We start from the raw sequence: 22312 nt of genomic DNA, 5'->3' as shown, positions 1-22312 counted from the left end.
GAGGTTATGTAACCTCAATTATTGCCTCGGATAGTAAAACCAACTCAATAGGAGTAGCTATTTTGATTAAAAAATCATTTAAAGAAGGTATTATTTATTATGGTACTGATACTATTGATAGATGGTGTTATTTTAGCTACACTAATCACATAACCTATAACCCACACCTTTTCTAAATATATATGACCCCTGTACAAATCAACAATATTTCATAGTTCAAATATATAATTTACTGTCAACATTTCAAAACCATGATTATGTAGTGGGGGGTGAGTGGAACATGGTTAGTGATCCATTAAATGACAGATCCAATAAGAATAATAAACAATATAAGCAAGCCTTACTCACTCTAGACAAACTAATATTAGAATTCACCTCAACCGACCCTGCTCTCTTGAACAACCATCCCAGTCATGGGGATAAATTTACATTCTACTCACCATGCTATAAATCATGGTCTAGGGTTGACTTATTTCTGGTTTCAGAATCTCTCTTAAATGAAAAAAACCTTTACTCAAATAGTCTGCTATTTCTATCAGACCATTCCAAAATAACTCTGAAACTTTTCCTTTTAAATAACACTCCAAAGCAAAACACCTTACACTCATGGTTTCTAAACCCAAATCTCTTAGACAAAGAAGAGGAAATGAAATTTGCACTATACTAGATGAATGTAACGCCGATGTATCATCCTCAGACATCACTCTAGACATTATGTGGGCAGCTACAAAAGCTAGAATCAAAAGGCTGTTGATCCAAAAAGCCTCCTATTTAAAAAAAAAAAAACTTGCTAAAGTAAATGAAACCAAAATTGAACTAAAAATCCAAAAAACTGAAAAATCACTCCAATAAAATTTCCGCCCTGAACTAGAAACCCAACTTCTCAACCAGCAGAAAGAGTTATACCTAATACATGCACATAATCTTTTATTCCGAGAAATGAAACTCCTAGCTAACTACTCTGAATGGACTCAACAACCCTCTAACCTACTAGCTAAACTCACAAAAGTGCACCAGGACCTACCTACGATTTCACAAATTAAAACAATAATGAAATACTCACAAATAACCAATATATATTGCTTACCTTTGAAAATATGTACAATAAATTATATGGCCCACAGAATGGAATACATCCTCAATCCTACATCTCCTTCTTTAATAGTATTACATTCTCAAAAATTGAGAATCATCAATTTGAAAACCTTGAGTCCCCATTAAAAACAGAAGAAATTATGGAGGCAATAAAAAGTCTAAAACGCAACAAAGCTCCAGTCCCTGATGGGTTCACTTCCAATTTTATAAAAAAATGCTTTGAAACTTACCCCTATCCTTCTTATAGTCTCCAAACACATTTGTAAATCTGGATTCACTGATCTATATCTTAACAACTCCAAAACTATCTTCATTCACAAATATAATACCAACAAATCTAACCCACTAAATTACAGACCTATTTCACTTATCAATGTAGATGTTAAATTATGACTACGACTCTAGCAAATAGAATTAAAACAATTCTTCATACAATTATATCCCCACAGCAGTCAGAATTTATGAAGGGAAGACAAACATTGGATAACACACTTACCTTAGATGCGGCCATACAGCTTACTACAAAACACAAACTTCCCAGATACCTCATGGCACTTGATGCCATGAAGACGTATGATAGGGTAAATCATGAATTTTTGTTCTTAACATTACAGCAGTTCAACTTTCCAAACAACTTCATAAATACAATTAAAATTCTATATAACTCATCATACACTATGCTAGTCATTAACAATTTACATTCATCCAAAATAAAATTAAATAATGGTACCAGACAGGGGTGTCCCCTATCACCTTACCATTTCAATATTAATATCGAACCCTTATTTATATATTTAACACAAAATACCTTTCATCATATACCAACATTCTGGGTAATAATCTCTCCTTTTCAGCATTTGTGGATGACCTCATTATATATTTCCAGCAACCCAACACTGTCTTAACCAAAATTCAAAACACAATCGAAATCTTCTTGAAAAATTCAAACTATGAAATTAACCCCTCAAAATCTTTTATCTTTCCAATCAACCAGAACAGTCATAAAGAAGCTTCTTTTCTTATAACCCAAATAAAGTTGAATTATACTCTTAAATATCTGGGGATAGTTTTTGACCACAATCATAAAAACTCCCTACAAAATAACCTCCTTAGAACATGGACGAATATTGAGAATGATTTAACCAGATGGAAAAACATGAAATTCCATTTCTTATCTAAAATAGCAATAATGAAATGTACAAGACTCTGATCTTGCTACCCAATTCAATTCTTTCTTCATTGACTCTATTTCCAAACTTACCTCTTCTTTTTCAAATAACAATCTGCCTCCTACCTCCACTTCTCCTCACCCATCTCCCCTCCCAACTTCTTTCTCTCATTCCTCACACTCTCAACCCCCACCATTTTTCATTAAACCTATTCCTACTTCTACTATAAGAAAACTCCTGCAGAAACTAAAACCATGCACCAATGCCCCCGATAACATTCCCTCATACTTCCTCAGCATAGCTGCTGAAGCCATTGCCCTCCCTATCAGCATCCTAATCAACCGCTCTATCCAAGAAGGTCTTGTTCCTGAAATCTGGAAAAAAGCTTACATCATTCCCCTGCACAAAGGAGGAAATAATACTAATATTTCCAATTTCCATCCCATCGCCATCCTCTCTCCCATTTCTAAAGTCCTAGAGAAATGTATCCACCTTCAACTCCTCCCCCATCTCTTAGACAATAACCTATTAACTTCTACCCAACACGGATTCAGACCCCATCATAGCACTATGACTACCCTCCTTTCCTTCCTTGAAACTGTGAATAAAGCTAGAGATTCTGGCTTCACTGTATCTACCATCCTTCTCGATCTCTCTAAGGCCTTTGACACTATCTCTCATAACCTACTTCTTACTAAACCTCTCCCCCTCTTCCCTCAAATGGTTTACCAGCTATCTCTCTAATAGGCAACAAGCTGTCAAATGGAAAAAGGCCACCTCCTCTTTCCTCATCACCCCCACAGGTGTCCCACAAGGTTCCATACTGGGCCCCCTCCTCTTCAACATTTTCATTAATGACTTTTACCGCTCTATCCCTCTTGCTAACATTATCCAATATGCAGATGATTCCACAATCATCTGTGCTGCCCCATCCATACCAACTCTCTTAAAACTAACTCAAGATGCTTTCTCTACCACAGAACAATGGATGAAAGACAACCATCTAGCACTCAATTCTGCTAAAACTAAACTTATGATTTTTACCTCCTCTAAAACTAAGAATTTCGATCGGAATTTATTCTCCATTACCAGCCAAAATACAACACCTCTTGAGCTGGTAACTGAAACCAAACTACTAGGAGTTCAAATAGATGACAGGCTCAAATTTAACTCCCATCTACTACTAAACATAAAAAAACCCCACCAAAAACTTGGCATGCTCTACCGACACAATTGGTTCCTCACCTCAACTACTAAACTTACTCTCTCTACTTCTTTTCTCTTACCCTCCCTTCTCTATGGAGCCCCTCTTCTAACAAACCTACAGTTATCTCTCAAAACCAAACTATCCTCTTGTTACAATAAAATAGCCATATTCGCCACTAGCAACAAATCATCAACCCATCACTGTGAATCTCTTCACAAACTATACTGGCTTGAGCTTCCCAACTACCTCTCCTACACTCAGCTCACCTATGCTCATAAACTCATTTTCCAGCCATCCCTCTGTCCCTCCCTCTCCACTACCTTTAAAATGCACCACACACAAAGGCTTCTCAGATCTAACAATCAAAACCTTATAGAAGTTTACAGACCCCTCCACCCCCCAGGACAATACCTCCTCTCACACTCTCTAGCACGCCTATGGAACTCCCTTCCCCCCTCCATTCGTACCACTACTAGCCTCCCATCCTTTAAAAAATCACTCCACTCTCATCTAACTTCCACATGGGAATGCTCCTGCTCCCATCCCTCATAACGTACACTTTACTTCAACACTCTTTCCCTTCCTTCTCTCAAATCCCAGGTAACAAATTCTTGCTTACTTCTATTATACAACTCCTTACTAGTATCCAGCAATTCCTTTCCTTACTGAATCCAACTACCTGTCCAAAAAAAAAAAAAAAAATATTATTAACTTTGATTGAAATACTTTTGATCAGTCTGTTTTACCTCTGTAGTCTTCATGCATTCTATGTGTGTATATTAATCTTAGTTTGTTTACCTCTGTAATCTTCATGTAATCTATGATTGTATATTAACCTTTGTGTAATCTGTATGAGGAGCTTTTCTCCCCAGGACTCCATTTAAAACGGGTTCTTCAGGCCCAATGGACTATCCTGGTTAAACAACTGCAAATAAATAAATAAATAAATAAATAAATAAATAATAAAAATGAACATCCTACCCAGAATACTGCTCCAATTCAATGCAACAGACAATAATTTATTTATTTTATTTAACTGGATACATGTCCTTTTTCAGTGAGAGGCGAGAGAAAAACTCCAGTACCTAAAACATTCAATATCACAAGTTTGTTAGATCCATAATGGGACTGAATTATATTCAAATGATAAGAAGGAAAATACTAGAGAGGAGGTAGGTAATAACATCTCTCTAAACTTCTTTAAAAAAATAAACAAAACCATAACTAAATTAATCTGGTTCCCTAAAAAGCCTAAGATCTCCTTATCCAAATTAATCCTTCCTAAAAACAAGGGAGGACTGGGGATACCAGATATCAGACTGTATTATGACGTAATTTGTGCTGGCAGAGTCATGCTAATTGCAGATCATAACCTACGTGAATTAATGCACTCTCCCCAATGGATTGATCTCTGGCATGCACATGTGGAAATGTGCAATATAAACCCCAAGTCACTGCCCTTCATAAACAATCCTTTATTAAAAGACATTAAACTACATACTTCCATTAAGCATAAAATTAACACATTTCAAAAAAATTTTATTTCACTAGGTCTGTCAAACAGCCCATTCACTTGAATCCAAACTTAAAACTGGGCAACAAAATGATAAACCTGGACCAATTCCCTCAAATTAAATTCCTAACTGTATGGGACCTCTTTCAACTCAAAGATGACTCCCTTAATGATATCAAAGTAAAATTTAAACTGAATAACAAATATACAACAATTTTGAGACAAATCAAAGAGTTAATCTATACTTTAGGTAGCTTCCCAATTAAGGTACACAAAGAAATAAACATGGCTACATCACTCCTGAAATGTCTAATAATTAAAAAGAAGATGTTATCAATTACTTACAACCTAGTTTCTACAATTAAATACCAATCTTCTATTACTTTTGCACAATATTGGAGAAACAAAAACCCCGAACTGACTGATGCCCATCTCTCCCAAGCAATTAACAATATGAACAGATCTGCCCCTTTTAAGAAAGTATTATATACCCAATTAATGATTAATAATAATGCATACTATACAACAGAATGTTTAAACACCTTCTTCCCAAGCACTTCACTCTTTTGTCCTTTTTGCCCCACAGTGACTGCCGACCTCTTACACATCTTATGTTACTGTAAATATGCACAAAATCTATGGGACTCCCTAATGATTAAACTTACAAAAATGGGATATGGCAAATCCATTCTCTCATGAGAGTTTGCTATACTACATATAGGTCATCGTGGCATACCCCCCACTGAACTTAGGATTCAGATTGCTCTTTTTATGCTAATTAAGCTCTGCATTACACAGAACTGGTTGGATCATTTTAAATTAGAATGGGTTAACTTTAGAAACATGGTATTGAAGTATATTTTATCTCATAAACTAACTACTAACAATATTAATAAATGCCTGAAATACCTCAGTTTCTGGAGTATTACCCTAGATTGCATCCTAAAATAACACAGAATGGCTTTCTATATCTATTATCTTATGTAACTATCATCAGTCCCTCCTCTACAGTCTCATTACATTGTGTTCTCTAATGGTTACCTATGTAGGAAAATAAGAAATATCAAGCTTTAATAAATGTAATTAAAATCTTGATACTATAATGTAGCACTAATTGTAAATAATTGCATGTATGTGATGTTTTTTCCCCTTTTTTCTTTATTCTAGTTTACTTTATAGCTAACTACTGAATTTTGATTATGTGCCAAGAACAATATTTTGCATTAACAGTGTTAACATTGTGAAGTTTTTTCTATGTACATTTATTTTTCTCTGTTTTTTTTTCACCTCTTCATACTGAGAAAACAAATCTTAAGAATGCTTCCTGATTACCAGAATGACAAATGGCTTTTTCTGTCTATGTATACTGATTATTTCCAGTTGCTATTATTATATATCACAATATATATAATGAAACTAAAATAAAATAAATATTTGAAAAAAAGGGTAACAGATATTGCAAAAGCGCCATTTAAGGGAGAACATGTCTCAAAGCATAGCTTATAAGAATGAGATAAAAAAAATGAAAAGTGGAGTGCAGACAAATGCTCAAGTAGTTTAACTTTTGTACTGTGTTAATATCCTACTCGAGGTCAATTATGGTATCTAAGAATATTTTTTTTTTCAATAAGATAAGCTCTCGTGCTAGTTGTTGTGAACTGTCCTTTGCAGGGCATCGAGGCTAACTCTGGACTATGACTGCAGTCAAGGTGATATAATTAAATTAACCCTCCCCCCTAAAAAAAAAAAATACCTGCTATTTTTTTTTTATCCTGAAGATGGTTTCCATATTGTTTGCATGAGGACCGCTGTACATTTTGTTGTTGCGAGTTTCAGTCTCCAGGATGTTCTAGAATGCTTTTCTCATCTTCATTTCCTTATTTGTCCCATTCCTAGATCATCCTATTTTACCCATCATGCCCTATCATAAATCGTGCAGCCAGTCTGTTTATATTTTAATCATGTACACTGTGTATTAGGGATTGATAAAAAAATGAATGTTTTTGAGACTAATACCACATGGACTAGAAAATGAAAAAAACACTTTCCTATTTGATGTGTTACAGATCAGACAAAAAGTGAAAAAAAAAAAAAATCCAAACAAAAGTTGATGTTAGCACTTTTACTTCTCTTTCACTTACATGCAAAAATGCAGTAATGAATATAGTGCAAGGCAGGTATATGAAACATTTTCTTATTTTTTAATGGCAACGATGAACACCAATTCTCACAACAGTCAATCACAATTAATTGTTTTCAACCTTTTACATCAGAATGGAAAAGAAGATTAAAACCTGACTTTTGTGAGTTATTTTTCAGCACATAATGCAAAGAAAGGTATAGACATACCTACACAAGTTGGGATGTTGGACCATTTGCCATTCAAACATACTGCCTTTGGATTTCCTTGTAATTTGTACTTTTCAGAACATTGATACATTACAATTTCTTCATTCACATGTGGTGCCAGTTTAATTTCTACAATTTCTCCATGATTAATATGCGGTGGTTCTTCACATTCCAGGCTTTCAGCTGCTGCAATAAGATAGTCAAAGCATTACATTTTATTAACATCTTCTTGAAGTATTTCAAATCTGAAAATAAATGCAGCTTGAGCACTTTGTATTACAACTAAATGATCCTTTAAACTCATCTAGTAAGTTAGCTCCCCTTCATATTTCAGCCATGTTACAAGAAGCAGTAGATATGTCAATCTCTTAAACAACTGCCTCATTTGTCTTTTTATGTATTTTCTTTCAAAAATATATTTATTACATTTTCAAAGGTATTACCAAAAACCCTTATAACTCATAATAGCAATAATTAATGGTGAAAATGATAGATATTTTACATATACTATAATTGTATTTGTTCAGCCCATGAGGAGATTTATGAGACATGAAATCATAATATAGAAGGTAGAAACAGACTTAGTAACTCTAGATGTACCACAGCCCATGAGGAGATTTATGAGACATGAAATCATAATATAGGAGGTAGAAACAGACTTAGCAACTCTAGATGTACTACAGCCCATGAGATTTATAAGACATGAAATCATAATATAGGAGGTAGAAACAGATGTAGTAACTCTAGATGTACCACAGCCCATGAGATTTATGAGACATGAAATCATAATATAGGAGGTAGAAACAGACTTAGTAACTCTAGGTGTACCACAGCCCATGAGGAGATTTATGAGATATGAAATCATAATATAGGAGGTAGAAACAGACTTAGTAACTCTAGATGTACCACAGCCCATGAGATTTATAAGACATGAAATCATAATAAAGGAGGTAGAAACAGACTTAGTAACTCTAGATGTACTACAGCCCATGAGATTTATAAGACATGAAATCATAATATAGGAGGTAGAAATAGACTTAGTAACTCTAGGTGTACCACAGCCCATGAGGAGATTTATGAGATATGAAATCATAATATAGGAGGTAGAAACAGACTTAGTAACTCTGGATGTACCACAGCCCATGAGATTTATGAGACATGAAGCCATAATATAGGAGGTAGAAACAGACTTAGTAACTCTAGATGTACCACAGCCCATATTTATGAGACATGAAATCATAATATAGGAGGTAGAAACAGACTTAGTAACTTTAGATGTACCACAGCCCATGAGATTTATGAGATATGAAATCATAATATAGGAGGTAGAAACAGACTCAGTAACTTTAGATGTACCACAGCCCATGAGATTTATGAGATATGAAATCATAATATAGGAGGTAGAAACAGACTTAGTAACTCTAGGTGTACCACAACCCATGAGGAGATTTATGAGATATGAAATCATAATATAGGAGGTAGAAACAGACTTAGTAACTCTAGATGTACCACAGCCCATGAGGAGATTTATGAGATATGAAATCATAATATAGGAGGTAGAAACAGATTTAGTAACTCTAGATGTACCACACAAATGAGGGTGACAACAATGTAAGCATCTAAATGTACCAGAATATGGGTTGAAAAAGGGTGTGGATTAAATAGCTTTGAGAGCTAAAATTTATATGCTAAGGAAGAGGATGTAACTTTAATAATACATACATGTCATCTATACAGAATCAAGAAAACAGATATTATGGGAGAGGGGAGTAGTAAGATTTGCATAGAACAGGCATCCATTACACTTGCAGCTTATACTGAAGCTACATACTTGGATCTTAGGTGAGTTCAGTGTAATAAATTAAAACAAATTACAGTCCTTTATAGCTGAAATGTTAGAACAGTTTTGTCTCTGTGTGAATAGTTGGTAAGCTATTACAGTAATGTTCTGCAACACTTTCCACTCTCAGTTCTGCAACACTTTTCACTCTCTCTTTTATTGTGGGGGTTTAGGCAAAGATCAGTCAAGACAAATGTCTTCACTAAATATAATTAGTTGCCCTAGCTATGTTGGCAACTTTGTTTCAAGATTATTCCAGAAATAGATCCCCATGAGTGACTGAAATTTTGAGGGCACCTCCAACATAAAGGGTTAGAAGCTGGAAATATGAGCTAGTTTGTGCAGTTGGTAAACAATTCTTCATTGATTTTTTTTCATGCAATTACTTACCAAAACAGGGACAAATTGACAATATTTGAGATGGTTAGGAATTGGTACTTAATGCTTCTTGGTGAGAAAATTTTGTAATAGACATTATGCCTTTGCCAGTAAAATTATGGGAAGGGTATGATGGGGGGGGGGGGGCTAAAAATTTTCCGCAAGACAGAAGTGTGTTCAGCAATTTTTAATACATCCTTGAATGTGTTCTAGAAGATGGCTAGTAATACTGGTCACAGATAAAGTAATGCTTTCAATAAATTATTTCTTAGTCCAGTGATAAGGGAAAGTAGAAGAAATTGTTTGAGAGTCTTCCTCAGATTCGAATTTCAGACAAGTATGACAAGTCCTACCTATAAAACTGAAAGTAGTTATGCATTATCATTCCGTACAATACATAGGGGATGCTCTTTAAAACTTGTAATGTATTTTACAGGGAACAGTAAGAACAGCCATAGTCCAGGCAGTGGTATCAGTATAACTATTGATCCATATGCCTAGAATATCTCCAAGCTTGAGACAAGTACTGTTCTGATGTGCCTCAGACTATTAACACATAAAACTAACATGCTTGCTAAGAACATGGCAGTTTGAAAATAGAATGTGCAGCTGGGGGGATAGTTAAATAATCATAAAGTTTAGGTGCTAGAAATAATAACAGTTTCAACTGGTGGAAATGTGTGGGTTGTAAGTAAGACAACATTGGATTGAATTTGAATGCTACTGACCCAGGTATGACTCATACCTTTTGTAAAGTATATTTTTAGATTTGCAGATTTGACATAATACCAGAGAGGTACTACAGCACTGTAGAAACCACAGAGAAAAAAAACACAGCTGGAAAATGTAATTACTATATTCAGACAGTTTTATCTGAAACTTTTTTAGACCACAGGAATGAAATAAAGGTCCTGAGCTCATGACTTTTAAGAGGTCTTATTGGGTCATCAGTTAAATACCTGTATTATGTGAAGCAGTTTTATGATAACTACCATTTTTATTATAGCTGTCCACTACTCCGAGGGTAAATTAAGATCATTCCAGTTCGATCTTTTCTAATTAAATTGGGGTTGACCTTAACGTTTTCTTCCTGACTTTGACATAAAATAACTCCAAGTTAGGTTAAGTTGGCGGTAGCCTGCTGAACAGGGTTGTCTCGAAGAAGGCTTATACAAATTGGTTCAGTGTGAATATATTCATCTACCATATTTTCCACAATATAATGCTTATGCATACTATCCATAATCCTGCTTAATGTTAAAATTGATGTTTGATGGTTTACAATATTATTCTGAAAGACCCCCATTCTATACCACTTTAGTTCCATTCACATATATAAATGATATATAAATTATCTGTTATTCCTCATCCCTTCAAACTCAGATTATTTTTTAGCAAGACCATTTGACTTTCTTTGAAATGTTTCCTGTTAACATAGCAGGAAAAGGGCTACTTGTTTATGTTTGTAATATCTCTGCTTTACCTCATGACATTTAGGTGAGAACACAGTACGTATAAGCTATACTCAGCATTCAACTTCAACAAAGTTATTGGTACATCCTCAAACAGTTAATGGTAGTTCTGTTAATCTACCCACACTACTTTGTTTAATTGTAATCCACGGTGACTGTGAAATTGCTAATTAGGATAACCACAATCCTTTTGCTTGGCTGTACCCTCCAGCAGCAGCTTAAAATGTTCAGTGGCTGATTTCAAACACCTTTTTCACGCCAGATGTATGAGCTCACATTTTACTTTTCAAAGCTTTTTTCAATGTTTTTGACAAAAATTCACAACAGTCATACATGGAAGACGTAGTAGTATCAACTCTTTTGTGAAGCTTTCAATCCTAAATAAGATGAAAAGGAGAAGTCCTTGCATAATCTGTGGGAAAATCTAGCATCATGAGTTGGTCAGTGTCTTGCACAATTTGTTCATTAACCTCACTGCAGATGGTTTCAGCACACCTTGCACCACCTTTAGCAATAATAACTTTATTAGCAATCTCTTCTGTAGGGAAAACATAAAATGCTTCATTAATGTCTGGGTAAAACATGTCAATCACTGTTAGTGGCAAACTGTACCAAGCTTGCCTGAAGTGATTTTTTTTTTGTAATTTATGGTATTTTAAAATATGAATAACAAGGAGGGAAGAGAGTTTTAATCCTGCCAGGCCATCAGCTTTATAATCAGACTGACCAATAATATACAAGAAAGCAGACTGCCTGATGTACACACACAGGACTCTGAATGAGATTAAAAGGGGCAGTAATTTAAAGATGTGCATATATAACATTCTCTCTTTTTGAGAAGTAAAATGTTTCCTTTCTTCCAAATTAGATGATTATTCATTGCATTAATATTCAAGAACAGCTCATTTATCTATACTTCTTTATTTCTTACAGATCTTTATGACTTTCAGAAATGCATTTATTCTTTCAAAAATGCATACTTCAGCGTAACAGTTATTATAAAAGCACTTTTCTAGCACTTCAACAATACCATTTAGTTGTTTGAATAATTTATGGCTCTATACTTGTTTCAGGTCTAGCCGCGGTGGTGGTGCTGTGGTAGCGTTGTTGCCTCACAGTAAAACGCTGCCCGGTTCGATTCTCAGCTAGAGCATGTTCTGCATGGAGACATGCGTGAATGGGCGTATCTTCGTTGAAGGTTGTGCATCAGGGCTGGCAACTCGTTATGTAAAAATCAACTGCCAATCGTTAGCGAACCGGAGTTCCACTGTGGCGACCCCTAACCGGGAAAAGCCGAAAGACACTTTAAGGCATCTAGCAATCTGATGTGCTTGTTGATGATCATGAAGTAATAGAATTTTTTTTTCAACAGGTCATCTTGGTTTTTCATTTTGATGCCATACTTTGCAAATGCATCTTTGGACACCTCTTTGTCTGTCTTTCTGGGGAATCATCTGAATACCTCAGAAGGCAGCACAAGCACAGTCTCTATATTCTAAGCAGGAATTTGTTTTTACATAAATCTCTTCTGTTCCTACTAAGGAATTTCATATTTACAGAATGCTAATAATTAACCTTTGCGTCTCATATTATTCTTTCAAAACCACACATTCTGGTTAATTTTCTATGGAAGCCTGAGAAGTCTCACTCTGACCCATTCTTTTCTTTGCTCGTTGATAGAAGATCTTTATCAGTTTCTCATGCATCAGGACAACTCTGTGGTCCAGAGGTTTTATATGCTTACATCAGTAAGTACATAATTGAAATATGGCTTTTTCAAATCTGAGGCACAATCCAGTCTAAATATACATACCCAAGATGAGTTATTCTGCAATTAAAAATGCTGTATTCTAAAACAGTGACCCATATTGAACCTCAAACTCCTCTCATAGTGCAGACTTAGAAACAATTACTACCATGGGTTCTATAGGAGATCAGGTCCATTAGGTCAACATACTGAGGTGTGACTATGTGCAGGTCAACATACTGAGGTGTGACTATGTGCAGGTCAACATACTGAGGTGTGACTATGTGCAGGTCAGTAGGACTGCATTCAACAATACCAATGTATATATTAAAGATAGTTTCAGATAATTCTCTTTCTGATTTGGTGGTTCATATGACTGAACAAAGGTTATGCTGCATTCTACCTCCATGCTGTGTTTAAATCCAACATCTTTATGATCAGTTTGTAGTTTTTCTGCCTGATTTCTGATGTATCCTCTTTTCAATTTTTTGTGCCTCTTTCTTGCACACTGTTAATGCCATGTATATGTTAATACTTATAATAAGTCATTTGTTATGTTATGAATGTTGAATCAGTAAACAGAGCTTGTTCTCAAGAAACCACATACCTAAAGAATCCTCATAGAAACAACTACAGAAATACAAGTACAGTCAATGTAATCATGGTAGTTCACATTTTCATCTAAATGCACTAAAATGATTGCTACTGTAATTAATGTAAAGTAATTCAATGCATTTATAAGTTCATGTGTAAGTGTTAGGATAGCTACTGTTGTGGGACATTTTAAGCCTAGCCAATTTCCTTGAAATGTTAGTATCAAATCCTGTACTTTGTGCCTGTGAGGTAAACACATTAACCATTAAGACAACCCACAACCCCCTTCTTAAAAGTTCGTATACTGATGCTGACTGATAGTTAAACACGTTTTGATAATACAATTACTTTAAACATTACAGATTTCCATGTCACAGACTTACTATAAATGAAAGCTATATACTTACCATAATGATAGATCTAGCCACAGAACTAATGGCAAAAGATGCTAGCATCTAGGCAACTTGGCATTTGAAATTCTTCTGGACTACTAGCTCCTCTATTTTATTCATGAAGTGCTATGTGAACACTTCTTATCCAGATCTCAGCTATAAATTTCTTTCTTCATTATATTTAAAAAAAAAAAAATAATGGCCTCTAGACCAAGTCAGCATGAGAGATTAGGGAAGATAAATTGATGAGAATGAACCTAATTATCCAGTTCTATCCTTAGAGTTAGTCACATTACAGTGTCAGTGGTGTAATAGGTAGCATACTCACATTTGATGCAGAAAGCTGAGAGTTCTATTCCCACACCAGATAGATGGACCGATGAATTGCAGTGAAGCATAAGGAGTGTTGTACACCTGAGTATGTGGTCCTTCAGAAAAGATGTTATACTGAGGCATCATCTCGCTGAGTTTGTGGAAGTTCCCTAATGTCCTGACTAAATTTCACCTAGTAGTGTAAATATGATCTCAGGTCTTCCCTGAAAAGATGCTACTAGCCTAGTGGGACTAATACAGTCAACAAAGGAAAACTAAAAATAAATTAATGAAATATGGTTAGTACATAATGTTCATATGTGGTATGAGAAGGCACTTTCTTACCAAACATTAGTACGGAGTCTGAAGTTCATAATTCTTGGTGGTCTCCTTCATGGGGACATTAATCTGAACACTGCAACATCATAGAAATATCTAGGTCTACTGATCACATTAAGCTTATAGTGTCTTGCAAAAGTATTCCATAAAGGCCAAATAAATCCTACACAAATGTCAGCCAAACCTATATTGTGAAATAGGGCATGAGATGTAAACATTCTTTTAATGTGCAAGCCATAAGCTAGGAGGGCAAGTTCTTGCTACGTTTCTCATAACAACACTTTATCCAATCAAGTAACTGTTTAACTAAGGTCACATTATGGGCTTTAAAACTATTTTTAACTTGAAAAATAGACAAACAACTGGGAATCTTCAATAAATGATTTGGTTCTGTCTACATAAAACCTGAATTGGCTATGGACATCCATAACATGCAATAAACAGTCTCCTCCAAAATGGAGAAAAACACAGGCAGGTGAAATGACCAATTGGGGTTGGTCTCTATGGTGTCCTTAGGCAGAAAAGGATTTGCAAGTAAGAAAACTCTGTCTTTATGAAAGACTAGGTAAGGAGGATGCAGAGATAAGGCAAGCAACTCAAAAACTCATTTGGTTGAGTTAGTGACTAAAAAGAGAGTCTTCCAAGAAAAAAAAAAACAATACTGCAGTTGCAGGACAATACGGGGTTATGATAATTACTCTGAGATTATATCTTGGCTTTGTGCATGACCTTCAGAATAATGCTAAATAGGGGAAAAGAATAAAGGAGTTATGAGTGTCATTTCTGGATAACAGCATCTCAGGGATATTCCTCTAGAGGAAAGGTAACTGAAAAGAAGTTGTTGTATGTGCTGTTGGTTGGGGAGGCAAAGAGGTCACGGCAAAGCTTTTGCCACTGGCAGGGCAGTGTCTCCACCACTAATGAACTGAGGGACCAAACAACAACATAATCTGTCTGCTAAAGCATTACCTTCTCCAGGAATGCAGTTTGCACTCAGAAAGTGCTTTGATGAGATAGCCCATTCCTATGCTTTTTCTGTTACACAGAGGATAGACATGTTGTCAGTATGGATGACTATTGCACCTTAAGTCAGGGAGTCCTGAAAGTCCTGAAGTGTGATGAGCACTGCTTTCATTTTACAATATGGTGACGTGCAATCTGTTGTCAGAGTGTAACCATTCTGCTTGGACAATATGCTTTGATAGTACTCCCACAGTAGAATGGTACAATCCATGGGACAGCCATTAAAGGATTAAGAGGTTAAAAGGATTGCCCATTTTCTGAGTTGGGGTATGCATTCACCACTTCAGATGTATTCTGAATGTTATGGATATTTCTAATTGAAGAGATATTCAATCTCTTAGTTGAGACCATCAAGCTCTCTGTGTTTAGTGAAGAACTCTTATATAATACCTTGAAAAAGGAACCATATAGAATGTTACTTCCATCAACCCAAAGCTCATAGACAACTATAGGCTGTTTCAGATTGTGACTAAAAGATTAGATTAACCAATTTTTACAACAGAATGATCCTGTCTGTGGGTTGATAATATATACAACATTCATTTGATCTGCAGTTGGAATATCTAAAAGCTCTTTCTTGCACAAAATATCTAAAACGCAGAGTATCAAAAACTTGGAACTTGACCTTTTCACTATTTTGTGATCCTGGAGTTGGTATATATAAGTAGCATGGGGTATGGGGTGCAAGGGGGCTTGCCCCTGTATAAAATAGGTTTTCCTTTCTGATGTTTTGAGTGTTAAATATTATGAACTACACAATGACTGGCCATTAATATTCAAAATTGGTCAGCCCAATTAACATGCCCATTGTAAATCCAAGCATATACCAATGGAAAAAGGTCTGGTCGCCCAGCCTTTTTTCCATTAATATATGAAACAAACAATTTACTTTTATTTCATTTTAATAAGCTGACAAAACTGGAGACTAAAATGAACAACAGAGATGGTACAGAGAAAAATAAAAGGATACTCAGGTAAGTTGTGTCATCATCTTCTTTTGGCTGTTCCTGTTAGGGTTCACCCCAGCGGATCATCTGTTTCCATTTCTTCCTGTTCTCTGCATCTTGCTCTGTCACACCAACCACCTGCATGTCCTCTCTCACCACATCCATAAACCTTATCTTAGGCCTTCCTCTTTTCCTCTTACCTGGCAGCTTCATCCTTAGCATCTTTTTCCCAATATACTCAGCATCCCTCCTCAGCACATGTCCAAACCAATGTAATCTTGCCTCTCTGGCTTTGTCTCCATACCTTCCAACCTGGGCTGACCCTCTAATATACTTATTTCTAATCCTGTCCACCCTCGTCACACCCAGTGCAAATCTTAACATCTTTAACTCTGCCACATCCAGCTCTAACTCCTGCCTTTTTGTCAATGCCACTGTCTCCAACCCATATAACATTGCTGGTCTCACTACCCTCTTGTTGCCCTTCCCTTTCACTCTTACTGGTACTCATCTGCCACAAATTAGTCTTGACACTCTTCTCCACCCACTCCATCCTGCCTGTACTCTCTTCTTCACCTCTCTTCCACACTCACCGTTACTCTGAACTATTGATCCCAAGTATTTAAACTCATCCACCTTCGCCACCTCTACTTCTTGCATCCTCACAAATCCTCTATCCTCCCTCTCATTCACATATATATATTCTGTCTTAGTCCTGCTGACCTTCATTCCTCTTCTCTCTAGAGCATATCTCCATCTCTCCAGGGTCTCCTCCACCTGTTCCCTACTCTCACTACAGATCACAATGTCATCTGCAAACATCATAGTCCACGGGGACTCCTGTCTGATTTCGTCTGTCAACCTGTCCATCACCATTGCAAATAAGAAAGGTCTCAGAGCTGATCCTTAATGTAACCCCACCTCCACCTTAAATGCATCCGTCACTCCCACCGCAGACCTCACTGCTGTCACACTACCCTTGTACATATCCCGTGCCACTCTTACATACTTCTCTGACACTCCCGACTTCCTCATACAATACCACAACTCCTCTCTAGGCACCTTGTCATATGTTTTCTCTAAGTCTACAAAAACACAATGCAACTCCTTCTGACCTTGTCTGTACTTTTCCATCAACACTCTCAGAGCAAACATTGCATCTGTAGTGCTCTTTCCCAGCATGAAACCATACTGCTGATCACTAATCATCACGTCCCTTCTTAACCTAGCTTCCACTACTCTTTCCCATAACTTCATGCTGTGACTGATCATTTTAAACCCTCTGTAGTTACTACAGCTCTGCACATCACCCTTATTCTTAAAAATCGGTACCAAAACACTTTTTCTCCATTCCTCAGGCATCCTCTCACTTTCCAAGATTTCATTAAACAATCTGGTTAAAAACTCCACTGCCATTTCACCTAAACATCTCCATGCTTCCACAGGTATGTCATCTGGACCAACAGCCTTTCCATTCTTCATCCTCTTCATAGCTCTCCGTACTTCCTCAGGTAAGTTGTATAACATTAAATAAATGTACCTGATTATTCTTTCATTTCCTCTGTCCCACAGCCTCTCCCAGAGACTCAGATGAAGACCTTCACAAATCCATCATACTCAATGTCTGAGGAGGGATGAAAAAGGAACTTTTGGATTGTGCCAGTTTTGATATAAAGTCCAAGAAATGAGAAACCTTTCAGTCAGTTGGAGAGGTCAAGCTTGGAGGCCTAAAGAATTTGGCAGGAGACTCTTTTGACAGACTTAAACAGGCAAAGCAGAATCATATCAACAGATGTGAGTAATGAACTATATCACTCATTTTTAGCTCTTTTAAGATTTAGGATTTGGATAGATTTACCAGTTTTTTAGTTTTATGCTAAAGCTTCTAGTGCATGTAGGACTCTGCAGTCACATCAGCAACAGCAGGCATGATCTTCAAGGTTGAAGGAGTAAACTCAGTGGTAAAGCTTTGTTGAACATAGATGGAAGATCTTGTTCCTGGAGAAAAGGACAGAAATTTTCCGAAGTGCACTGTCGGCTCACACAGTTCAATATGCAGTGATTAAATGAATCATGATATTCATCTTTTTATCTAAAGACAGACAATCAAGAGCATCTCAGCTAAGTGGAAGTATGCACATATAGAATTGCTATTCCCTTCTGCTGGACAATACAAACATAGAGAGTGTGTGTTTTGTGGAAGAATTTTTTGACTACATATACATCTACCTCATCTACCTCTAACTTTGGCAGAATTAAGTCCTTCATAACAATTTCAATTTGTGCACTTTCATGTTTCCATATTTCTCTGCTTTATACAAATGTTCATACATTTTTGAAATACCTCTAATACCTCTACAGGATCTCTGGTTATTTTCTTGTTATAGCCTCCCTAAGTCAGGCAACAACCCTTTCTACTTTCTGTTGCCTAAATTGTTGTATTCAAAGTTTTTGTGAACTAGAGTTATTAAACAAAGTAAAAAAGTCAAACCAACACCACAAACTATAGAAAAACAAAAAATGCACGGCAAAGCACTTCAAAACTCAAGAATATTCAGCTATTCAGCCCTTTAATAGAAAAACAAAACACAGTGCCGCACTGAGGAAATGAAGTAAAGCGCTTTTCGTCTGGTGCAATGACCAAACTTCTTCAGACAAAAAACAGCAGGCACAAAAATCCTCACAAGAACATTCCTCCCTCCACCCCTTAATTAAACAATTAACCAATACAACACAAAGGCAATTAATCATATACATGAATTGCAACTTGAAACATTAAAATAAAATTCATTTAGTTCTTGCTAGTACTAAAAGCAACAGATACATCTATAATCATAAATAACAACTGTAAGATTTAAAATATAAAATAAAAACAACTACAAAAGTGAAACATCATACTAAATACTTTAAAAATAATAATGAATCAGAAATGAAACATTGTTGTTGTTAAATACTCTGCCCCACAATGTTTAATGCACTTAGAATTCAAAACTTATGCTGTTCAATCCTTTCACTGCTGTAAACCTTACTACCTTATAGGGATGGTACACATATACATAAGGGGTCAACCATGTTTGTCGTACTAATCATGAAGTCATTAGTTATAAGAAGACCATGACTATAAATGACACAACTCAGGGCACATAATTCTGACAAATTACTCAGAACAGACACTCATAAAGATATGAATTATAAATTATCTAATAAGACTTTTCAGTTTCAATAAACATTGAATGGAGCACCCACAATTTATATGCAGATAATGGCAAGCATCTAAGCTAATCTGCCACATCAATTCTCTTTTCCAATAGTAAAGATCTCAGGCCTCCCCTTTTAGCTCCTGTTACATGATCCATCACTCTGAAATTAAAACTATGGGTAGGCTTCATTTTAATGTGGGCAGCTAGTGCATTTTCGATCTTGCTTTTCCTGATACAATAAAGGTGATCATACACTCGCTCTCTCAGTCTATGATCCGTTTTTCCAATGTAAAATGCAGAGCATAAATTATACTGGGCGTTGTAAACTACATAGCTAGTGTTACAGTTGTATTTACCTGCTAAAGTCTTATAATTTTTGTCCCTTATGCTGAATGAATAACCTATATTCATATGTTTACAAAAATTGCAGGATTCACATTTGCTCATCCCAGGATTCTTGCTAACTTTATGTTAGTCCATTTCTAAGAAATGTTTCAAGTTCAGACCTCTCTTAAATGTAAAGGAAGGGGAAGGACCTAACACAGTGCATAGTTCAAAATTACTGCTAAACAGGTTCCAGTTTTTCTTTATAATTGAAATGATGTGGCCACATTCAGGACTAAATGTTAATATAAATGACACTGGTGACCTGTTAGCCTTTTGGAATGTGTTCATCCCTTTACATGGAGATGATGAACTTCAAAGTAAAGGTGAATAAAATTCACTAGATCTTTTCTGTAGCACTTCATCCATCATTTCTGTGATAAGCTCTCTTGGATAACCTCGGGTAAGGAACACATCTGCTATCTTACTGCATTCTACTTTAAATTCACTGTCTACAGTTACCATCCTTGCCACTCAGACTAGTTGTCCTTTAATTACCGATTTCTTCTAATGGAAAGGATGGGACCTGCTGAAGTGTAAGTAAGTATTTGAAAATGTATCTTTCCTATAGATCCTAGCACCTAACCCCCTTTGAGAATGATCTTTAAACACTTCTATATCCAAGTACGCTATACTTTCTATGTTAAATGTGTATGTGAAACTCAAAAAGGTAGTGGTTTGATTCAAGTAGTCCACAAACTTTTTAGCTTTATCCACACACCCCTTATACAAGATTAAGATGTCATCAAGGAATTACATTTACAAAATAATTTGGCTTGTTAACTGAGTTTGTGAAAAAATATAATTTCTTTCCCAAAGAGCCATCACTGAGTTTGCAAAACTGTCCCCACATGGGGACCCCATTGCCACTCCTATTTTTTGTAAAAATAACTGGTCCTCAAACAAAAAATAATTGTTTGATAAGACAATATCCAGTAATATATTCACTAACCTAATGTCTCTATCTGGAGCACCTTTCAAGCTTAAGAAATGTAAAACATGATCTATCCCTTCTTCATGAGGTATGGGCATATATAAATCCCTGACGTCTATAGTTAGGAAGTTGTAGACACCATCTAACACCAATGAATTTAATTTACTTAGACAAGCCCATGAATCTTTACAAATCTGTTCCTCATCTAATAAATATTTCTTCAAGATGTTATCTACCACCTTTGCCAAAGGATTTGTAATACTGAGGCAGGCATCAACCAATGGTCTCATAGGTGGGTCCATCAGGGATTTATGTATTTTCGGTAATCCGAACAACACCGGTGTCCTTGGACCTGGCATGGATAAATAGTTTAACAAATGTAAATCTATAAGTTGTTCAATAAATAGGTCATTTAAATGTTCTCTAATTTTCCTGTAAGCTGTGTTAAATTCATTGAGACTGACTCTAATGTACGTGTCAGTATTCAGCATATGGCTCATCTTCTGAGTATACCAGTCCAGTTCCATTACAACCAGTCCTCCCCCCTTATCGGGTTTAAATGTTCTTATAGATAGATGGCAAAAGTTTAAGAAGGTTGCCTAAACTTCCCTACCCACATTCGGTGCTTGATTACGTCTCTCTGCATGAAGTCTCCTAAGATCTATTTCACAGATTTTCTCAAATGTGGAAACTAATGTGTGGCTAATGGGATTAAAGGTACTGGAAATATAACATTCCAATGTCACAGATTGCTCCCCCTTAAACAACACTTGCAAGTTCAATTTCCTAATAAATTGTTTTAAATCTAAAATTGTGTGGACAATATTCATAGGTTTAGAAGGCACAAAGGAAAGACCCTTTGCTAACAGTTCCACAACACAAGGGTCAATCTCATAAGGTGCAAAATTATAGATAGAAAAATCTTCTCTTTGGTTTCTAACAATAGTTAAAGGGGGCACTCGTTGTTCTTTGTCTTTTAAAATAACTTCCACAGAGGTCTCTATACCAATATTCTGGTCTTGAATAAACAATGTTTGGGGTTCCTCTGATATAATGTACTCTGTACTTCATTTTCATCTCCTAACAAATTACTAGTTAATAAATTAACAGAATCAAAACAATCGATTCTGTTCTGTTGCAAAGATTGAGACAAAGAAGGATCTACTGTTAGGTCTAAACTATCAGGTACATAGGTATATTGGATAGTGTCTACCTATACCTAAGGGGTCAACCATGTTTATCGTACTAATCATGAAGTCATTGGTTGTAAGAAAACCATGACTATAAATGACATAACTCAGGGCACATAATTCTGACAATTTACTCAGAACAGACACTCATAAAGATATGAATTATAAATTATCTAGTAAGACTTTTCAGTTTCAATAAACAGTGAATGGAGTACCCATCATTTATA

General features: G+C 35.9%; 1 protein-coding gene across 3 annotated transcripts in view; it reads right to left on the bottom strand.

Annotated features, from left to right (window-relative positions):
- LOC122813734 (coagulation factor XIII B chain-like) overlaps window positions 1-22312 on the bottom strand; it is a 483965-nt gene that overhangs the window by 225998 nt on the left and 235655 nt on the right. For 2 of the 3 annotated variants that reach the window (XM_044086207.1, XM_044086205.1), the window contains one exon: window positions 7334-7519. In XM_044086207.1, coding sequence (XP_043942142.1) covers window positions 7334-7519 — 186 coding nt within the window. The remainder of the gene's footprint in view (window positions 1-7333; window positions 7520-22312) is intronic. The other variant, XM_044086206.1, reaches the window with a different exon arrangement.

This window comes from Protopterus annectens, chromosome 10.part0 (genome assembly GCF_019279795.1).
Source record: "Protopterus annectens isolate FY-2018-M chromosome 10.part0, PAN1.0, whole genome shotgun sequence".
Classification (NCBI taxonomy): domain Eukaryota; kingdom Metazoa; phylum Chordata; order Ceratodontiformes; family Protopteridae; genus Protopterus; species Protopterus annectens.
Note: the sequence above shows the minus strand (reverse complement) of the source record. Positions and strands in the feature narration are given on the sequence as shown.